The sequence below is a fragment of the Felis catus genome, chromosome C2 (assembly GCF_018350175.1).
Source record: "Felis catus isolate Fca126 chromosome C2, F.catus_Fca126_mat1.0, whole genome shotgun sequence".
NCBI lineage: Eukaryota > Metazoa > Chordata > Mammalia > Carnivora > Felidae > Felis > Felis catus.
Window position 1 is genome coordinate 157,200,534 of NC_058376.1, and position 18,123 is coordinate 157,218,656.

An 18,123-nucleotide genomic window follows, 5' to 3' on the forward strand; every position below is an offset into this window, starting at 1 on the left:
AGTAACATTTTAGTGGGCCACCGCCGTGCCTGGTGGCTTGGGTATCGTCACTGGCTGCATCGTGCTGTGATACTTTCTGGCCCTTCAGACCCGCAGCGGCCTGGAACCCACAAGATACAGAGTTGTTAATTAAATCCCTTAAAACCAAAGCTAGGTCTTAATAACCTAAGAAATATGGAATTAGGGATAATATAAAGATGCTGTTGCTTTGTTTTAGCAATGATTGGTTCCTATAAGAGGTCCTGTCTAGAAAATTATGAAGCATTTCCACAAATGAACAATCAAAAGTTGGTTAACCTGTTGAATGAAACCGGTATAATGGAAAGAGGACATATTCTGGGGGGCAAAAAACCCAAAACAAAACAAAAAAGACCAGGTTCAAAATTTTGGTGTAAACACACATTTCTACAGATAGCCAGCTGCATTATGAGTTTTCAGATTGATCCATGGCTACTTTATGACCTAAATGAACAGGAAGAGCAGGACACTTGCTATTTCTGCCAAGGACATTCGCTTTAGGAATGTGTAGAAAGTGATTTTTCATTTTGAGTGGATAGAAGCCTCTTTGTATCTGGCTGAATTGGCTTAATGTTCTTAGCTTAAATAAATACATGCAGGGGTATCATTTAGAACGATTTGTAATTCCTGTAAATTCAATGAGAAATCCGAAGGGAAGGGCAGTCTCACTGGGTCAGGTGACCCTGTTTTCCTGTCCACTAGTGGGCACGTGCATGGTGAAAGGGAGGCCCAAGGCTCTCCCAGGCTGGTCTCAGGTCTCGCCTGTGGCCCACGTCTCCTCCTGAGCATGACTCCTCAACTCAAAGACACGTGTTTTGGTTCCCTGAACACAGGCCAATGTCCTTATCTGGTACTCCGCTTAGGAAACCACTCTAAGAAGTTGTTCTGAGCCCTGAATTGCATCAGGGGGCTCTTCAGAGTGGCCCCTCAGCCTGCCCAGCCCCTTAGCTGTGACCCTTCCCCCCGCAACCCCGTTCATTTTGTGAAAAGCAGTCGCTGTATTGCTTCTTTCCTGAGTGTTCATTGTGTATTTTCTATGGAAAGTTTCTGCAAAGTACAGTTACGTATTTCTGGGCCCGGTAGACCATTTTTCGCGCACTCTTGCAGTTCCCAGGCCAGGCCGGCTGCAGGAGAGTGGGTGGCCGTGTGCCCTGTGCGTGTGCCGCGACAGCCCCTGGCCGCACGGTGCGTGCCCAGACTAGGTACTCCAAGCACTCTTTTGAAGTGGAGGAATGAATACGTTGATTTTATTCAAAGAGGAGGCTAATGATGTGCTCTCAGATACATTAACAATTCATTAGTGTGTAAAATGCCAATAAATGCAAAGAGTGTAAAAATAAAAACTTTTCCTAATTTTTCTGATTGATATTAGTGTCTCATACGCACTGCCATTTCCTACTCTGATGGGAGCACGTGAGCCAGTTTAATGAAAACAAAGACTTTGACACACACATTACATTTTTGGATAACACATAATTCTTGGAAAGCTTTGCTACCTTTTTTATGTGTGGAAAACTGACACCCAGCTCGGCAGCTATCAGCATTTTTTATTTTCTTACAAATTGAACATTTTTATGGAGTCATTTTTTAGAATTTCAGGAGTGATCTAAATAATGACTTGTTTGGCTTTTTTTTTTTTTCCTCTTGTCTGTGTTTTTTCATAATTTTAAAGATTCCAGGGCATTGGACTTCGTTTGCTTGTACCTAAAAAAAAAAAAAAAAAAAAAAAAAATCAGTTCTGCTTGTAAAAAAGCAAACCCTCTGACATGGCTTGTGTCTGTTCCCCCTTCTTTTCCTCAGAGCCCTGGAAACCAACAGGTACAACCACATCACGGCCACATACTTCCTGCTTGCTGAAAGGATCCTGAGGGAGAAACAAGAGAAAGAAATACAAACCAGATCTGCAAGCCCTAGCAATATCAAGGCCCAGTTTAGGTGAGAAAAAAAATCCTCCCTGATTTTAGTAAGTTTAATGTTTTGAAATAGTGAACCCCTTTTTCAAAAATGCTTCCTAATCACTCTTTGGGGCAAGAGAATATAAACAGGGGTGGCGGCCTCATGGGAGAGGCCGCGCATGGGCTCTCCGCGTGTGGGGGTCCTGTCCCTTCGTCACCAAGGACACCTTCCCTCCTGCGTTCAGGGGAGAGGGGCTGTGGCTGCTGGCCTGGCCAGGAAAACACGTTTGGAGAAGCAGCTGAGTGTGTGTCAACTATTTTCCATTAAACTCTTCCAGATCTGAGATGTATTAATGTGTTATTTTCTTTAATTTTTCATTCCAGGAACAAGGCCATACTTTCCCTCAGTTTTTTTAAATAATTTTTAAGAACATCCAGGGCATTTCTGTGCCATTGTGTTAGCTCAGGATTTCGGTGATTACACACATCAGCTAGTTGATTTATTGGCTGCTGACCTTGGGAGGTCACTTAACCTCTTCCTGACTGGGAGTGATAATGGGAGTGAGAATCCGGTCTGCCTCCTGAACTGGGCTGCTCTGTGTGCTGTCACTGTTATGAGTATTTTACCACCACCGTTGTCTTTGATAAAGTCGTGAGTGTGCTTTCCATCTTCTCCTCCTCCCCCCTCCCGCCCCCCTCTTTCCCACTTTGCTTTCTCTTCTGCCATATTAGCTTTCTATTTAAAATGAAAGCGTGGAGAGGGTTACTTTTTGACATCACCACTATGAAAGTTATATATAATTTATCTTTCCCTCTTCAGATGAAGTAATCCGTGGAAGTGTAGTGATTCAAAAAGAGAAGGATGCTCCCAATTCTGAATAATTCTCTACTCTTACATCCACATAGGAATATGTATGTATGTGTGAATATTAAGTAGTAATTATTATTTAAAATAGGCAGAAAGCCATTGGATTTACATTACGTGCTGTCAGCTTGCCATGTGTAGGCTGTTACTTGGGATGGGGCGACAGAGAAGAGAGACGAAAATGTTCCTGGGTGGCCAAAGAATAAAGATTTAGAAATCTAGAACTGGAAAGTGGTCTTCGTAACTTCATTTATATCCTGGATGGAGTCTTCTGTGATAAAACCAAGGCATGCTGTGTGGTATCTGCTTGGAAGAGGACTGGGCCCCGGGGGCTGGGGGCTCTTGGGAGTGAGACCAACCAGGACCATGACTTTGAGTGGTGAGGTCAACCTAGTCCCGGGCTGAGGCCCCTGATGGGAAAGAGCAGGGTCACCACACGTCGGGCCACCGAGTCTAGAGTCACCCCAGCCTTGGAGAATGGAATGTTTGGATTTGAGCTATTTTTGGGGAAACAGATCAGAACTCGATCTAAACTTGATCACATATGTAAACGAGTTAAGTTGGTTTTACTTTATTATAAAAGTTAACAAAACTGACAGAGGCTATAGAGAAGTACCAGAACCTTCCCCCAGCTTTTCCTTTTATCCTCCTGGGGATGCTGGAGTGGAGACGCTGTGAGGGCCTCGCCTCCTCCCAGGCCCAGGCAAGGTGGTAGATCTGCTTCCTTGCCTTCTTTTTATTGTCACTGTGACTTTGCCAGAACCCTGGACCTGACTTGGTTCTGCTGCTGGACATGCCCTCAGGTCAGTGACCCTGAGTCAGTAGATGGGCCTTTGAACCAGCAGTTAGCTCCCCGGGAGGGGCAGGCAGGGGAGCCAGGGACCCCCGGCCGCAGACAGTGCACCTTCTTCGTGTTCTGCCGGGGCGGGATGGAAGCGTGGTGCGGTCTGTGTGTTAGAAGAGGCCTCACGGGGTCCTCTGAGGAGCTGACCCTAGCACGGGAGGGCTCGGGGCCGGCATCCTCTGAGAGACCTGGAAGTGAGGAGAACCACTGAGGCCAGACCGCAGAGGTCTGTCTGTGCAGCCACAGCCATCCGGAAGCTTCCTAGGTTGCCTCGGTGGGGGGGGGAATAACTGTGGAACCCAACCCACATGTCACTGTTCACAAGCCTGCATGACCTTGGGCAGGCTTCTTACTGTGTTCTCATTTCCCCGTCTGTGAAGAGGGAAGATGTGGCTCCCTTGTGGAGCCGTGGGGGGCCAAGTGCACTAACCCCCGTCAGGCTCCCGGGACAGCGCTGGCTCTGGTGAGCACTGAGGCAGTGAACCATGCCGTCCATGTGACTCTTTCCTAATTCTTGTTTAGCTGTCTCTCCTCTGTTTTGTTAAGCCAGATTTGCTCACAGTGTTGTGACAATAAAGATGACTTAGTTTAGCACAACAGGAGCTCACACGCGTGCTCGGTTAACGTGAGCCGTTTAACAACTTGATTCACTCCTATAAAAGCGGTAGGTGTGGACGTGGCCAGTGGAGGCGCCACCCCAGCAGCAGCACCCAGCCGTCCTGTTCCTGGGCGCGGGTTCTGAGAACGGCGTTGGCTTTCTTTTCAGGAGGTGAGGTGTGAAGAGCCTCCGCCGCTTGGCGGGTCCCCGCGTCCTGGACTGCGCCGGCTGCTGCTCTGCTGGTCGGACACCGTGGGCCGCTGGCCTCCCAGCCCGGGGCTCCCCAGGGTGCCCCAGAGCCGCCGGCTTCACGTACTTGTGTGGCTGGGGGACGGGTGACTTGTCCAGAGGCACTTAGTGACCTCAAAGACCTTATCCGGCACTCGGCTATCCTAAACTACCCAGCAGTGACTAGCCAACGGGCCGCTGAGAAAGGACCGTTGGTTCTGAGCTGCAGAAGAGAGGTCTATCATAAATTCCGGGTGGTTTTTTTCCAACTATAGATTTAATTGATTATTTCTAGGAACATAATCGGTGTGAAACAAAAGTGTCATAGTGTGGAAGGGGCTACTTTAAATCTCTCTGGCATCTGCTATTACCGCGGACAGAGAGGACGAAACAGGCCAGAGACCTCATTTTCAAGAGTCTTTTTCTTTGGCTGCCAAGCAGTGTTCTTGTTCCTTAGGTGACTCTAGATTGGGGAATAAAATTGAAGGTTCAGTAATTACGGATTTGGCACCCATTTCGCTTGTGTGGACATCTAAAAACACGTGCATTTAGGGGTGCCTGGGTGACTCAGTCAGTTTAAGCGTCCAACTCTGGGTTTTGGCTCAGGTCATGATCTCACGGTTCTTGAGTTCGAGCCCTGCGTCTGCCTCTGTGCTGACAGCTCAGAGCCTGGAGCCTGCTTCGGATTCTGTGTCTCCCACTCCCTCCCCCCACCCCCACTCGTTCACGCGCGCTCTCTCAAAAATAAACATTACAAGAAGTTTTTTAAAAATACGTGCATTTATATTTAGCTTGGTGTGTTTTTTAATTGATGAAGAGATGCATGCCAGTGTACGTTGACTTTTCTTTGCAGTACTCTCCTGTTTAATCTTGAGCTGTTCCCACTTTTACACCATCCTGTCCTATCTGGAAGACTGGGCATTTCAGGTGAATTGTATTTTAGTTTTTCAGGTGAATTTTATTAGCAAACCATATACCTCAAAGGTCATGCGCCAAGACCCAAAGGAACAAAATGTGTGGTGGTTGAGTTTTGCTTTGGTGACCTCCCTGTGCTGTTTAAAACTGCTTGCTTGTGGTGTAAGATGTGTATGGGAAGACGGGGCTGGCTCTTGGCCCTCTTTCCCGCCAGCTCTGATGTGTCCATTTGGCCAGTGAGCCCCAGGCCGGACCCGTGGTTCAGAACCACGTTCACCCTGCTGGCGCCCTTGCTGATCTTTAGAGGATGTCGAACGGGCTTGCAAGGCCGCTGGGGTGGTCTTTCCTTTTCTTGTCTTTTTTCTTTCTTTGTCAGTCTGTGGATTTTGCCCCGTAAGTATCGCGTGGCGTGGCGTGTAGGTAGAGTCTGCCTATTATTACATGGCTCTCTCCTTCCAATCTGTTACGCAGGCAGTCGTGGCCAACCAAGATCGACGTGCCCCAGGACCTGGAGGATGATCTCACGGCCACTCCTCTGTCCCACGGGACCGTCCCTCAGTCTCCTGCTCGGGCTGCCGACGGCGTCCTCAACGGCCACAGGAGCAAAGGCCTGTGTGACTCGGCCAAGAAAGACGACCTCCCCGAGTTGGCCGGACCGGCGCTCTCCACGGTGTCACCTGCGAGCTTGAAGCCCACGGCCGGCGGGCGCAAGTGCCTGTTCCGGGTGGAGGAGGACGAAGAGGAAGATGAGGAGGACAAAAAGCCCGTGTCCCTCTCGACGCAGGTGGTTCTGCGCCGGAAGCCCTCGGTCACCAACCGGCTGACGTCGAGGAAGAGCGCGCCCGTCCTCAACCAGATCTTTGAGGAAGGGGAGTCCGACGACGAGTTCGACATGGATGAGAACCTGCCTCCCAAGCTGAGCCGGCTGAAGATGAACATCGCCTCCCCGGGCACCGTGCACAAGCGCTACCACCGCAGGAAAAGCCAGGGCCGCGGCTCCAGCTGCAGCAGCTCGGAGACCAGCGACGACGACTCCGAGAGCCGCCGGCGGCTGGACAAAGACGGCGGCTTCACCTACTCCTGGCACCGGCGGGATAGCGGCGAGGGGCCCCCCGGGAGCGAGGGCGACGGCGGCGGCCAGGGCAAGCCGAGCGACGGCGGCGGCGGCGCGGACAAGGCCAGCCCGAGCGAGAGCGGCGCGGGCGGCGGCAGCCCCGCGGGCGGCTCGGGGGGCAAGCCCACGGGCACGTCGGGCAGCACGCGCCGCTGCGCCGGCCCCGGCCCCGGGGAGCTGGTCCAGAGCCTCAAACTCATGAGCCTCTGCCTGGGCTCGCAGCTGCACGGCGGCGCCAGGTACATTCTCGACCCGCAGGGCGGCTTGCCGTTCTCCAGCGTGAAGGTGCAGGAGAAGTCCACGTGGAAGATGTGCATCAGCTCGACGGGGGGCGCGGGGCCGGCCCCCGGCGCGGGCGGCGTCAAGTTTTTCTCCGACCACGTGGCCGACGGCGCCGCGGAGCTCGAACGGATAAAGAGCAAGAACCTGAAAAACAACGTGCTCCAGCTACCTCTGTGCGAAAAGACCATCTCTGTGAACATCCAGCGGAACCCTAAGGACGGGCTGCTGTGCGCCTCCAGCCAGGCCAGCTGCTGCCACGTCATCTGACCGCGGCCCCGCCGGCCCCTGGCACCCGCCCCCGCCGCCCGCCGCCCGCCCAGAGCGGTGCGCCCCGGCCCGGCCCGGCCCGCCCCTCCGGCCGCTGTCCGCGCTTCCTCCCTTCGAGGGGGCGTTCGGAGCAGTTATTTATTACCTTCGCGTTTGTTCGCCTGCCGACGTGACAATGCATGGTCTTTGTGCATGCTGCTAGACACTGCTTTTCTTTTCCAGCCGAAAAGTCTCTTGTGTCATTTTTACATTTATAATTTTAATGTGGATGATCAGGATTAAATTAAATGTATATTTGGGACCTAAGATACACGGAGCACTTAGAAATTGGATGTCCTGCACTTAATCTAGAGAGAGAAAATGCTTCTGTCTCCTTGTGAGAAACGTAAATTCCCGTCCTGACCTTCTGCGAGAACGTAAACTCCGTGCCCTGAGGCACACGCCGTGCTGTCCGAGACCGAACCAAAGCAATAACGTTGTGTTGCCGCCGGGCCTGGAGCCTGCGAGCGAGCGTGCGAGCGAGCGAGCGAGCGAGCAAGCGCGTGCGAGCCCCGCCTCCCGAGGCCCGAGCCCCGCCTCCCGAGGCCCGTGAGGGGCGGAGTACAGCGAGCGTCTGCACTGAGAACCTTAAAACCATGATTTCCATACACCCACACCTGTTTGTCTTAAGCTCTAGTGTGAAAACAAGGTTGGGCTCGTAAAATTTAACTGAAAAAGATTTTCTTGTTTTGTACTAGGTGAGATAAAGTACTTAGATTTATAAGGCAGCTTCCCCCGTAGTGGTAAATCACAAGCAGACAATCTTATTTTGTAACGTGATGAAGTGAACTGATGGTGTCTTAACTCTACTTATAGAGTGTACGTCTGTCCAACAGAACAAAAAGATGCTCGGTGTAAATTCCTTCCCGTAGGGCACATCCTAGGATTTCCTTTAAAACCTTGTAGATAGAAGAAACTGTAGGGCCTGGTATGGAAGCAAAGGTGCACACAGAGGGTGGCAACATCAAAAGCCTATAAATTAAAAAAAAAAAAAAAATTACTGGGATGTGATCTTTCGCAGTTTGGTAATTCGGTGGTCTCTTCTGTTTTTTTCCATTCTTCTATGTTCTCTGGCTGTCCAGTAAGCTACGAGAATTGGCTGATCAAAAAATACACCTATAAAAGAGTGAAATTCACACGTACAGCAGACAAAACGCACAAAGCCTGCTTTGTGTTTTGTTGTTGTTTTGGTTTTCTTCTTCTTTTTTTCTTTTTCTTTTCTGGAGGTGTTTTCCACTTTGCCTTCCTGCCAAAACAATAATCGAAGAACTCTTGCTTTAAACTGTTCCTGTACAAAGACGACTTTTGACCAGATAATCCTCTTTCGTGGCGTCTTGTCTCCTAAGACGCACTGTATTGCAGATTGCTAACTTTGAGAGGGGCCGGACGCCGCCTCTGCAAGCTGTGCCCCGGGGGGTCTTCAAAGCGGTGCTTATCCACACCGGGGGTGGGATGCGGCCGGGCCGGGGGTGGGGGGCCTTCCCACTCCCAGCAGCTTCCCTTCGTGTCTCTGAAGTGACCGTCGCTTTGTCCGCAGAGGGGGCAGAGCACCCAAGGACTGCATTCCATGGCTCTCGGCTCCTCCAAGTACACGCTGATTCTGCTACTCACGATGCGTATAGTTTAGTCCGCACTAGGGAATTTCACAGTATACTTACTAAACTAAGTAAAGGTGATACTTAAAATACTTCTTTTACTTTCTAGACCTAGGCTAGATATGTTTTAAGCTACAGCTCTAGTTCATTGTGATATTTATAACTGAAAGCTACCAGAAAAGATGTGTGGGTGAAGCCATAGAACATATTTGCTTGAAATTCTGAGCAGGGATCTTATAAAGGGCCAGAAATAAGATGTGTGGTTCACATAGACAGTGAGCGTAACATCTGTATTAAACGTAGGAGAGAAGTTTCTAAAGGGCATTGGCAATAAACTCTGTTGCAGCTGTTTTCCAAGTAATGTAAATACTTCTTCCTGTGATTATGTATAGCCTTGGAATGGCACCTTTTAACTAACCCACGTGTGTTTGGTCTCCGATGGTTTTTTATATTCCGACGTATATGTGGTGCTCACTCTAGGAGCGGCAGTGTTGACCGTTCATGCTGCACAGCTGTATCATAGAGCCTTATTAGTCGCGTGTGCTTGGTTGGCCCTCTGGGTGCACAGAGGTCAGTCTGAGTGGCGTCTTACTCACCTGTTCGTAAGTGAATGACTGTGCATGTGTTGTATGTCATAGTATGTCGTCACATAAAAGGGAGGGAGCAGATAACCGTTACATGAAGATAATATTGGACCAAACTCTTTACTAGCTCTAAACAGTTTCTTGTACCCCTTAACCTGTCTTCAGAAGTTGCATAGAGTTATAGTAGTGTGTAAATTAAATATTGTGGAAAAACAATTAGTCTTGTATTTTTCTGTACGTGTGTGTACATATATTATATATATATACACATATATATATATATATAAAATTATGTACTTCTGGCAATTCTATCTGTATTTAAAGATGTGACAATCTCGACACCGATCTTAAGAATAGCCGTGAGACTGAATCGAAGTAAGGGTCTCCCTACCAAGTAAGAACCGATGTGTGTTAAGAGGGTACAGAATCATCAGCTGATTTGGTCGGTTGCTTCCACTGCTGGTGGATTTTCCTCATTGTGTAAACGTTGACAGGTATGTGACAGATGGGAAGAAACAATCCAAATAATAAAGTGGCATATTGGTGTTCAGCAATATAAGCCGAGTCCGTGTTTCTGTGTCTTCTCGCGAGTGCAGCTGTGTCGAGACCCAGCCTGCGTGATGTGCACCTGTGCTGCCAGAGGTGACTGGAAAAAATCGAACTGTGACCGTTCTTGCTTGGAACTCCTGACCGCGAGTCTCAGGTGGCCCCAGGACTGCCCATCAGCTATGCTTTGCTCCCCGGGTCCATCGCTTTCCTCACCTGGCTGGGCCACCGGGCTCCCTGACGGTGGGCTGAACCGGAGCCACGGAAGGGAAGGAAGGGCCGCGGGCTCCCGCTGCGCCCCCCACCTTCACCTGTGCCGCGTGCCCCGCCCTTCCTCCCGGCGGTGGGATTCCAAGGTCAGTTCCTTCGCTCACACCTTGAGCCTGTCCACGTAGAAGTGAGGCAGCCGTGGGGACTACTGGCCGTTCTCTCCTTTCTCTTGCACCATCGATCTTCGCTTCTCCGCTAGATCATCCCTAACAGCAAACAAAACAAGCTGGACTTTGTTCCCCTGTCTTAAAAAGATGTCTTTGTTCTCTTCGCTCTCTGGACCCTTCCAGTCAGGCTCTCGCTGCTGTCGCCCCACGGTAACTGCTTTGCTCAAGGTCAGCAGTGACCTCCAGGTGCTAAAACCAGTGGTCGTTTTTTAAAAGCGGCTTTGAGATGCACCGCTTGTACGATTCAGGGGGTTCCGTGTAGATGTTGTGCAAGCGTTACCACAAACCCCAAAAGAAATCTGTACGCGTTTGCGCCTCTTCCCTTCCCGTCGGCCCCCGCCATAGCCTTAGGCCCTGGCGGCCACAACCCCAGTGGTCAGCTTCAAGCCCACGGTAGGTGTGAGGTGTTGGGCAGCCTTCCTTGTGAACCCCCTGCTGTTCTGGGGCCCACTTTCAACTCACGGCTTCCCATCCCCCCGCTGCTAGTTCTCCCAAACTCTGAACTTGGGAGTACTGCAAGTTCATTCCTGGAGCCTTCTCTGCGCTCAGTCTCTCCGCCATCCCATTCAGTTTACGTGCTGATAGAACCCAAGATACATTCAGCCCACATCCCAGGAACACCAGACTCCAACAACCTCTTGGACTCAGCCACACGGATGTGTCTGATGAGCACCTTAGTTCGTGTTCGAAACTTACAACCTTCCCCTCAAAGTCCTTCCCCTCCTAATTTTTCCCGTCTCGTAAGTGGCCGCTCTCAACCTTTTTGTACAAGAATCTTGGTATCACCCTTCCCTTTTTTAAAATTTTTTTCTTTTTTTAGCAAGAGGGAGAGTGCGTGAGCCGGGGGGGAGTGGCAGAGGGAAGAGGGAGAGAGAGACCATCGCCAGCAGGCTCCGCACTGAGTGTGCTTGGTCCCCGTGACCCCGGGATCACGACCTGAGCTGAAATCGAGTCAGACGCTCAGATGACTGAGCACCTAAGTACCCCCCAACAGAAAATCTTATGCACCATTCAAAAACTGACCCCTTCTTGGGGCGCCTGGGTGGCTCTGTCGGTTAAACGTTGACTTCGGCTCAGGTCATCATCTCCCGATCGGTGAGTCTGAGCCCCACGTCGGGCTTTGTGCTGACAGCTCGGAGCCTGGAGCCTGCTTTGGATTCTGTCTCTCTCTCTCTCTCTCAAAATAACTAAAACGTTAAAAAAAAAAAAAAAGACCATAAAAAACCACACACACACAAATTCACCCTTTCTTACTGCCTTCACTAGAAACACCCTAGCCCATGACACCATCCTCTTCACACAACTCACACGCACTCGAGTGCACGACTGTAAATTCCTCCTGGGGCACCTTGCCGCTTCTGCCCTTGCCTTTCTCTTGTCTGTTCTCCATTCGGCAGTGCAAGTGATCCTTTTACTGTTTTGTTTTGTTTCTGTTTTCTTTCTTTGTCTTTTGAGTATAATTTATTGTCAAGCTAGCTAACATACTAACACGCAGCGTATACAGTGTGCTCTTGGTTTCGGCAGGGGCTTCCCACGATTCATCGCTTCCATACAACACTCAGTGCTCATCCCAGCAAGTGTCCTCCTCAGTGCCCCTCCCCCAGCTTCCCCTCCCCCCACGCCCCACCCCCAGCAACCCTCAGTTTGTTCTCTGTATTTAAGAGTCTCTTATGGTTTGCCTCCCTCCCTGCTTGAAACTATTTTTCCTCTTCCCCTCCCCCATGGCTTCTGTTAAGTTCCTCAAATTCCACACATGAGTGAAAACATGATGCCTGTCTTTCTCTGACTTACTTCACTTAGCAGAATACCCTCCTGTTTCATCCACACTGTTGTAAGTGGCCAGATTTCATTCTTTCTCACTGCCGCGTAGTATTCCATTGTGTATATAAACCACAATTTCTTTCTCCATTCATCAGTGGATGGACATTTAGGCTCTTCTCATAATTTGGCTATTGTTGAAAGTGCTGCCATAAACACTGGGGTACAAGTGCCCCCGTGCATCAGCATCCTGTCTCCCTTGGGTCAATTCCTAGCAGTGCTATTGCTGGGTCATAGGGTAGATCTGTTTTTAATTTTTTGAGGAACCTCCACACCGTTTTCCAGAGTGGCTGCACCAGTTTGCATCCCCACCGAGAGTGCAAGAGGGTTCCCGTTTCTCCACATCCTCGCCAGCCTCTAGAGTCTCCTGATATGTTCATTTCAGCCACTCTGACCGGCGTGAGGTGGTATCTCAGTGTGGTTTTGGTTTGTATTTCCCTGATGAGGAGTGACGTTGAGCCTCTTCACGTGCCTGTTGGCCATCTGGATGTCTTCTTTGGAGAAATGTCTATTCATGTCTTCTGCCCATTTCTTCACTGGATTATTTGTTTTTTGGGTGTTGAGTTTGCTAAGTTCTGGTTACTAACCCTTTATCTGGTATGTCATCTGCAAATATCTTCCCCCATTCTGCCGGTTGCCTTTAAGTTTTGTTGATTGTTGGCTTTGCAGAAGCTTTTTATCTTGATGAGGTCCCAGTAGTTCATTTTTGCTTTTACTTCCCTTGCCTTTGGAGACATGTCGAGTAAGAAGTTGCTGTGGTGAGATCGAAGAGGTTATTGCCCGTTTCCTCCCGTAAGGTTTTGATGGTTTCCTGTCTCACATTTAGGTCTTTCATCCATTTTGAGTTTCTTTTTGTGTCTGGTGTAAGAAAGTGGTCCAGGTTCATTCTTCTGCATGTTGTTGTCCAGTTTTCCCAGCACCATGTGCTACAGAGAGTGTCTTTTTCCGTTGGATGCTCTTTCCTGCTCTGTCAAAGATTAGTTGGCCATAATTTGTGGGTCTAATTCTGGGTTCTCTGTTCTATTCCACTGGTCTGTGTGTCTGTTTTTGTGCCAATACCATACTGTCTTCATGATTACAGCTTTGTAGTAGAGGCTAAAGTCCGGGATTGTGATGCCTCCCACTTTGGTTTTCTTTTTCAACATTATTTTGGCTCTTCGGAGTCTTTTGTGTGAGTGACCCTTTTAAAAGCTAAATCATGTTATGTTTTGAAAGGTATTTAATTTCCAAATATTTAGAGATTTTCCACATAAGTTTCTGTTACTAATTTCTAGTGCAATTCTGTTTTGGCCAGAAGTTATGCTTTGTATAATTTGAATGTTTTTAAGCTTCCCAAAACTCTTCTTATGGCTCAGCTAAACGGACTTCCTTGGTGAATGTTTTTGTGAGTGCCGGAAAAGTACGGTTCTTGGTAAAGTGTTCTTTGTGTGTCAGTTAAGTTGCTTACCAATGTCGATTTGAGACTTCTGTATGCTTACTTTTTGTCTCGTATCACTTTGTGAGGAAGGAGTATTGAAATCCGTAATTGTGGATTTGCTGTTTCTCCTTTTGGTTCTGTCAGGTTTATTTAGTTCGAGCTGAAGCTTTGTCGTCGGGCACACGCACATTTAAGATTGTTCAACCCTCCTGACAAATGGATCTTTTTCATCATTATGAAATGTTCCTCTTTATCGCTGGTAAATTATTCTTCGTCATGAAATCTCCTTGGTGTGATATAGCCACTCAGCTTTCTTTGATTTGTAGGACTGTATCTTTTTCCATCTTTTTACTTTGCATCTTTTTACTTTTAACCTTTGTCTTTATATTTAAGGTAGAGTTATTTTGTTTTTGGATTTTTTTACAGACGGCAAGCATATAGTGGGGTCTTTTTATGCAATCTGCGAATCTTTCCCTTTCATTTGGAGTGTTTTAGGTCAATTGCATTTAGCATAATTATCAACCTGGTTGTTTAAATATACCATCTTTCTGGTTTTCTGTGTGTCTGTTTCTTGTTTCTTTTCCACTCTTTTACTCTCTTCTTTTTAACTGACCTTCTTTATTGGCTTCTTGGCTGTGCCTCTTTAATTTTTTAGTGGTTGCTATAGGGACATATATACATATACGTGTACGTCCATATGTGTGTGTGTGAATACACACACACACACACACACACACACACATCCATGTAGGAAACCACCATCGAGGGGCGCCTGGGTGGCTCGGTTGGTTGATGCGACTCTTGTCAGCTCAGGTCACGATCCCAGGGGTGTGGGACCGAGTCCCATGTCGGGCTCCACGCTGAATGTGGGACCTGCTTGACCTTCTCTTTCCGTCCCTCTGCTCCTTTCCCCCGCCGGCACACATCGTCCCTCCCTCCCTCCCCCCCCCCCCTCAGAACGAAAACAAAACCCCACGATCTACCTCACGTAGAACGTAAGAACCTCACAACTGGACACTTCCACTTTCCTCTCCCTATTCATTGTGCTATTGTTGGCATACGTTTTATTTTTACGTAGGCATAAATATTTTTGTTTTAAATTGTTTTCTTTTTAAGAGACGAACCCGAGGGGGAACGTCTCTTCTTTTGCCAGCACCTGTATCTTTATCACTCCACGTTTGGGTATTTTCCTTCTGTCTTTAGAACTTGAAATTTGCTTACAGTGCAGGTCTGCCGACAGTATCTTGTGTCAGCTTCTACTTGTCTAAAAAAGTACTTTTAGTTCGTGAAGGACATTTCCATCGGGTACAGAATTCTCGGTTGATAGTGTTGTATTACCATCCTGGACACGTCTCACACTGTTGAGTGCTGGATTGTTTCATTCACGTAAAAAGCGCTGGTTTTCATTCGGGCACACAGTTACTCGGAATCAGGAAGATCCCTTGGGGGTCTTGCTTTGAAAGCGTGTTAGGACAGACCAAGGGCCACTCTGACCCACCACTGAGACGCACCTCCTAAGGCCTCCTCTGCAGGACACATCAGACTGCAGGTTGCCCTTTTGCCTTCCTGCCCCCACAGCCGCCCCCCTGGGATCTGGGGAGCGATAGATGAGGAGCGCAAGTGGGATGTGGCCCTCCTTGAGCCGACGGGACTCCCAGTATGCTGTACTTGTGAGGACCCCTGACTCCAGAGCAGAGTATTGGCGGACACCCCACTCGAAGCAGAGTGTTACAGGTTGAGAAGTTAGGAAGCGAAAAAAAGCTGAGTCTCGGTCCTTGCGAGTTCATAGTCCCCTTAGGGGTGACATGACGATTTCGATTAGTACCAGAGGAAGACCAGCGATGGTGACGTGTGGCAGGGCACCGCTGGGAGGGTCCCGAGAGTTCCAAGGAGGGTGAGTCCGGGGAGGGAATCGGAGCCGAATGCCAGGGTCAGAGAACTGAACAGCTGGGCGGATGGGGATCACCAGGAGCCCGGAGTGGACTTTGCTGAGGGACTGTCTACCTTGCCTCTTGGCTCATTCCTCCTTTCCCTAGGATGTCGATTTCTGGGCTGGAATACCGGAGGCGCTGGAGGCCGGGGGGCACTGCTGGAAGGACTGGTGCCTGGTGGCAGGCCGGCATGAAGGTGGAGACTGAGCGTGTGAGGCCCGTCACCCACCCCTGGCCCCGGCTCAGAAGGGCCCCCTCCATTTAGTCAACGCTCTGCTCTTCGTTGTCTTGAACTTCTCAATACCTTTCGAGCAAGGACACCGCATTTTCATCTTGCGCCGGGCCCCGTGGGTGACGCCCCTGGCTGACAGATTCCTTGCAGGTCTGTACCCCACACGTACCGGGAGGTGATCTCAACGCTGACAAGGGGTGGGGGCTTTGGCAAGAGCAGAGGCCCCGAGGGAGCAGTAAAGGCCAGAGACAGGAGTCCAGACGCGCTCCAGCGTGGGCGTAAGAGAAAGCACGGAGGAGGCAAGCAGTGGAGACCGCAGGCTGCGAGGAGAAGGTGAGCCTGGGAACTTCTGAGGCCGAGCGGTCTGTGGATCGGCTCTGGGCACCAGGGGCTCCCCCGAGCTTGTGGAGAATGAGATGGAAGCAGGTCCCGGGAGGTGCCCCTGGGAGGGGCAGAGTGAGCGCGTGGGGGTCGCTCTGAGAGCGCCCCACTGAGGGATGGGCAGGTGGCCACTGGCCCTGCTTCGCGTGGGGGCGCTGAGGCTCAGGGGCCCGGCCAAGGGCACACCACTGGCCCCATCCCAGAGCCCGCCCCTCAGGCTGCCCACCCGGATGCGAAGGGTCGAGAAGGGCCTTCGACATGACCTTCCACCTTCCAGTACCCGAGAGCTGGGCAAAGCAGTGTGAAGACCTCGTCCTAGAAGGTTCCGCTTTAAGCCCCACTGGAGCCTGTACGTGACACGTCTTTGCATCCCGTTACCCTTCTAACACCTGAAAAATTCCAAATTTGGCGACACAGTGGGCCCGGGGGCGGGGTGGGAGGGGTGGACCTGCCCTTGAGACCAGGAGGCAGGTCATCATGCCTCGAGATCATTTAGATTCGGGGCTGAGACAGCTGGTCCCACGACGGTCCCCGAAGAATTCCAGCTGGCCGAGGCCTCCCTGGGCCGGCTAGCTACTCCCCGGGACCCACCCCCGGGGAGGAAATTGGGACCGACCGGGGAGGCCCCCAAGATGCCCGCGGTCTGTGGGAAACGGGGCCTTCCGCGTGTGCGTGTGCAAAGCACAGCAGCGACCGCCTGGTGGACCCCACGGTTCGGGTGGAAGTCGGCCACGTGGCCGGGCCGATTGGGGTCGTGACGCAAACCCCAGCCTGCGTCCTTCCTTCGGGCGTGGGCCAAACGTGAGGCGCCGCAGAGTGACTTGTGGCTGGTTAAGCAGCGGCTGCAAGCTGCCCGTCAGGGCCCGCGGCAGGCAGGGCGCCCTCAGGACGGGGCAGGTGACCGTGGAAAGCTCCGGTCTCCCCGTCTGGATGTGGCTGACTCCACCTGTGATGGGCCCACCCCGTGGCGCCCGTTTTGGGGCCTTGCGTTCTGGGGTGGGGGGTGGGGCGGGGAGAGGCTGCTTTAAAGCGGCTCAGCGGTCTCCGTCGGGGCGGAGACAGGAGTGGTCTCCCTCGTCCGAGCCAGGCAGCTGCGTAGACGGAGGCAGCGCCCTCCGGGTGTTCGGCACCCCGCCACCACGTCCTGGGGGGGGGCGGGGGAGCAGCAGTGCAAGGCGAAGATCCGGCCGCCAGCTCTGCGCCCCCGGGCCGGCCGGGCTGCCCTGTGCCTGCTGGGGTCCGGGGACGGCTGCGGCGTCCTGCTCCCCGAGAGGGCCCGCCGGCCTGGGCTTACCCGCGCCGCCCCGCGTCCTCCTGCCCGGGTCACGAGAGAGAGGACACGCGGAGGGGGCCACGTGCCCTGGACACTTTGTGCCCGGTTGCTCCCCTCCGTGCGCCAAGTTCACCCGCCCTGCAGACGGTCTAGAGAGGAGGCCGCGGTGTCTGCGAGCCGCGAGCCGTCAGCGTGACTTGCGCCACGCGCTCGGGGACAAACGCCACCACGGTCTTTTCCTGGTCTAAGGTAATCCCTCGAGGTCCACGCGGCTGTCGCTGTCGGCAGGCATCCGGCCCCCTCCCTCCCTGAACTGCCCCGATATCTCAGGGCCTACAAAGGCCTGGGGAGGAGGGAGGCCATCCGATGGCGGCATCCGGGGGGGCTGGCCGGTGTCTGCTCCTGTGCCCCCCGGTCAGGTCCAGGTGGGGTCGCCCCCTCCCCTCCCCCCTCCCCCCCCCCCGTGGTGACAAGGGGGGGCGGGAGGCTGGCTCTGCCCCCCCCCCCCCGCCGTGGTTCCCCAGCCTCGGGGTGCACAGGCACCACGGCAGGCATCCCCTGGGATGCACACTCGGGCCAAGCTGCCAAAGTCCTGTCCCTCAGGCCCAGGGGTGGGACCAGGGCGTCCGCTGCAACAGGGTCCAGGTGATTGTTTCCCAGAGGCCCCGCGTCACCGAGCGGGACCCACCGCCACGGGCGGTCCCGGACTCACCGCCTGCCGGGCACAGGGCTCGGGTGGGGCCCCCCGCTGTCTTCTAAGACCTCCTAACTTCGCCTCTTGGAAAGCTAGGACGCTGCGTCCCACAGCCTTCCCGGGGGCCTACTTTTGCTGGGACGAGAAGAT

At 51.8% G+C, this 18,123-nt stretch overlaps 2 protein-coding genes across 9 annotated transcripts in view; one reads left to right on the top strand and one right to left on the bottom strand.

Annotated features, from left to right (window-relative positions):
- The window catches only part of SNRK (SNF related kinase), a 59,524-nt gene extending 49,724 nt beyond the window's left edge, over positions 1-9,800 (top strand). For all 7 annotated transcript variants that reach the window (XM_023260810.2, XM_045037966.1, XM_045037965.1 and 4 more), the window contains 2 exons: positions 1,819-1,953; positions 5,835-9,800. In XM_023260810.2, coding sequence (XP_023116578.1) covers positions 1,819-1,953; positions 5,835-7,026 — 1,327 coding nt within the window. In that variant the 3' untranslated portion in view covers positions 7,027-9,800. The remainder of the gene's footprint in view (positions 1-1,818; positions 1,954-5,834) is intronic.
- ANO10 (anoctamin 10) overlaps positions 1,546-18,123 on the bottom strand; it is a 287,855-nt gene continuing 271,277 nt past the window's right edge. For both annotated transcript variants that reach the window (XM_023260817.2, XM_045037974.1), the window contains one exon: positions 1,546-1,722. In XM_023260817.2, coding sequence (XP_023116585.2) covers positions 1,606-1,722 — 117 coding nt within the window. In that variant the 3' untranslated portion in view covers positions 1,546-1,605. The remainder of the gene's footprint in view (positions 1,723-18,123) is intronic.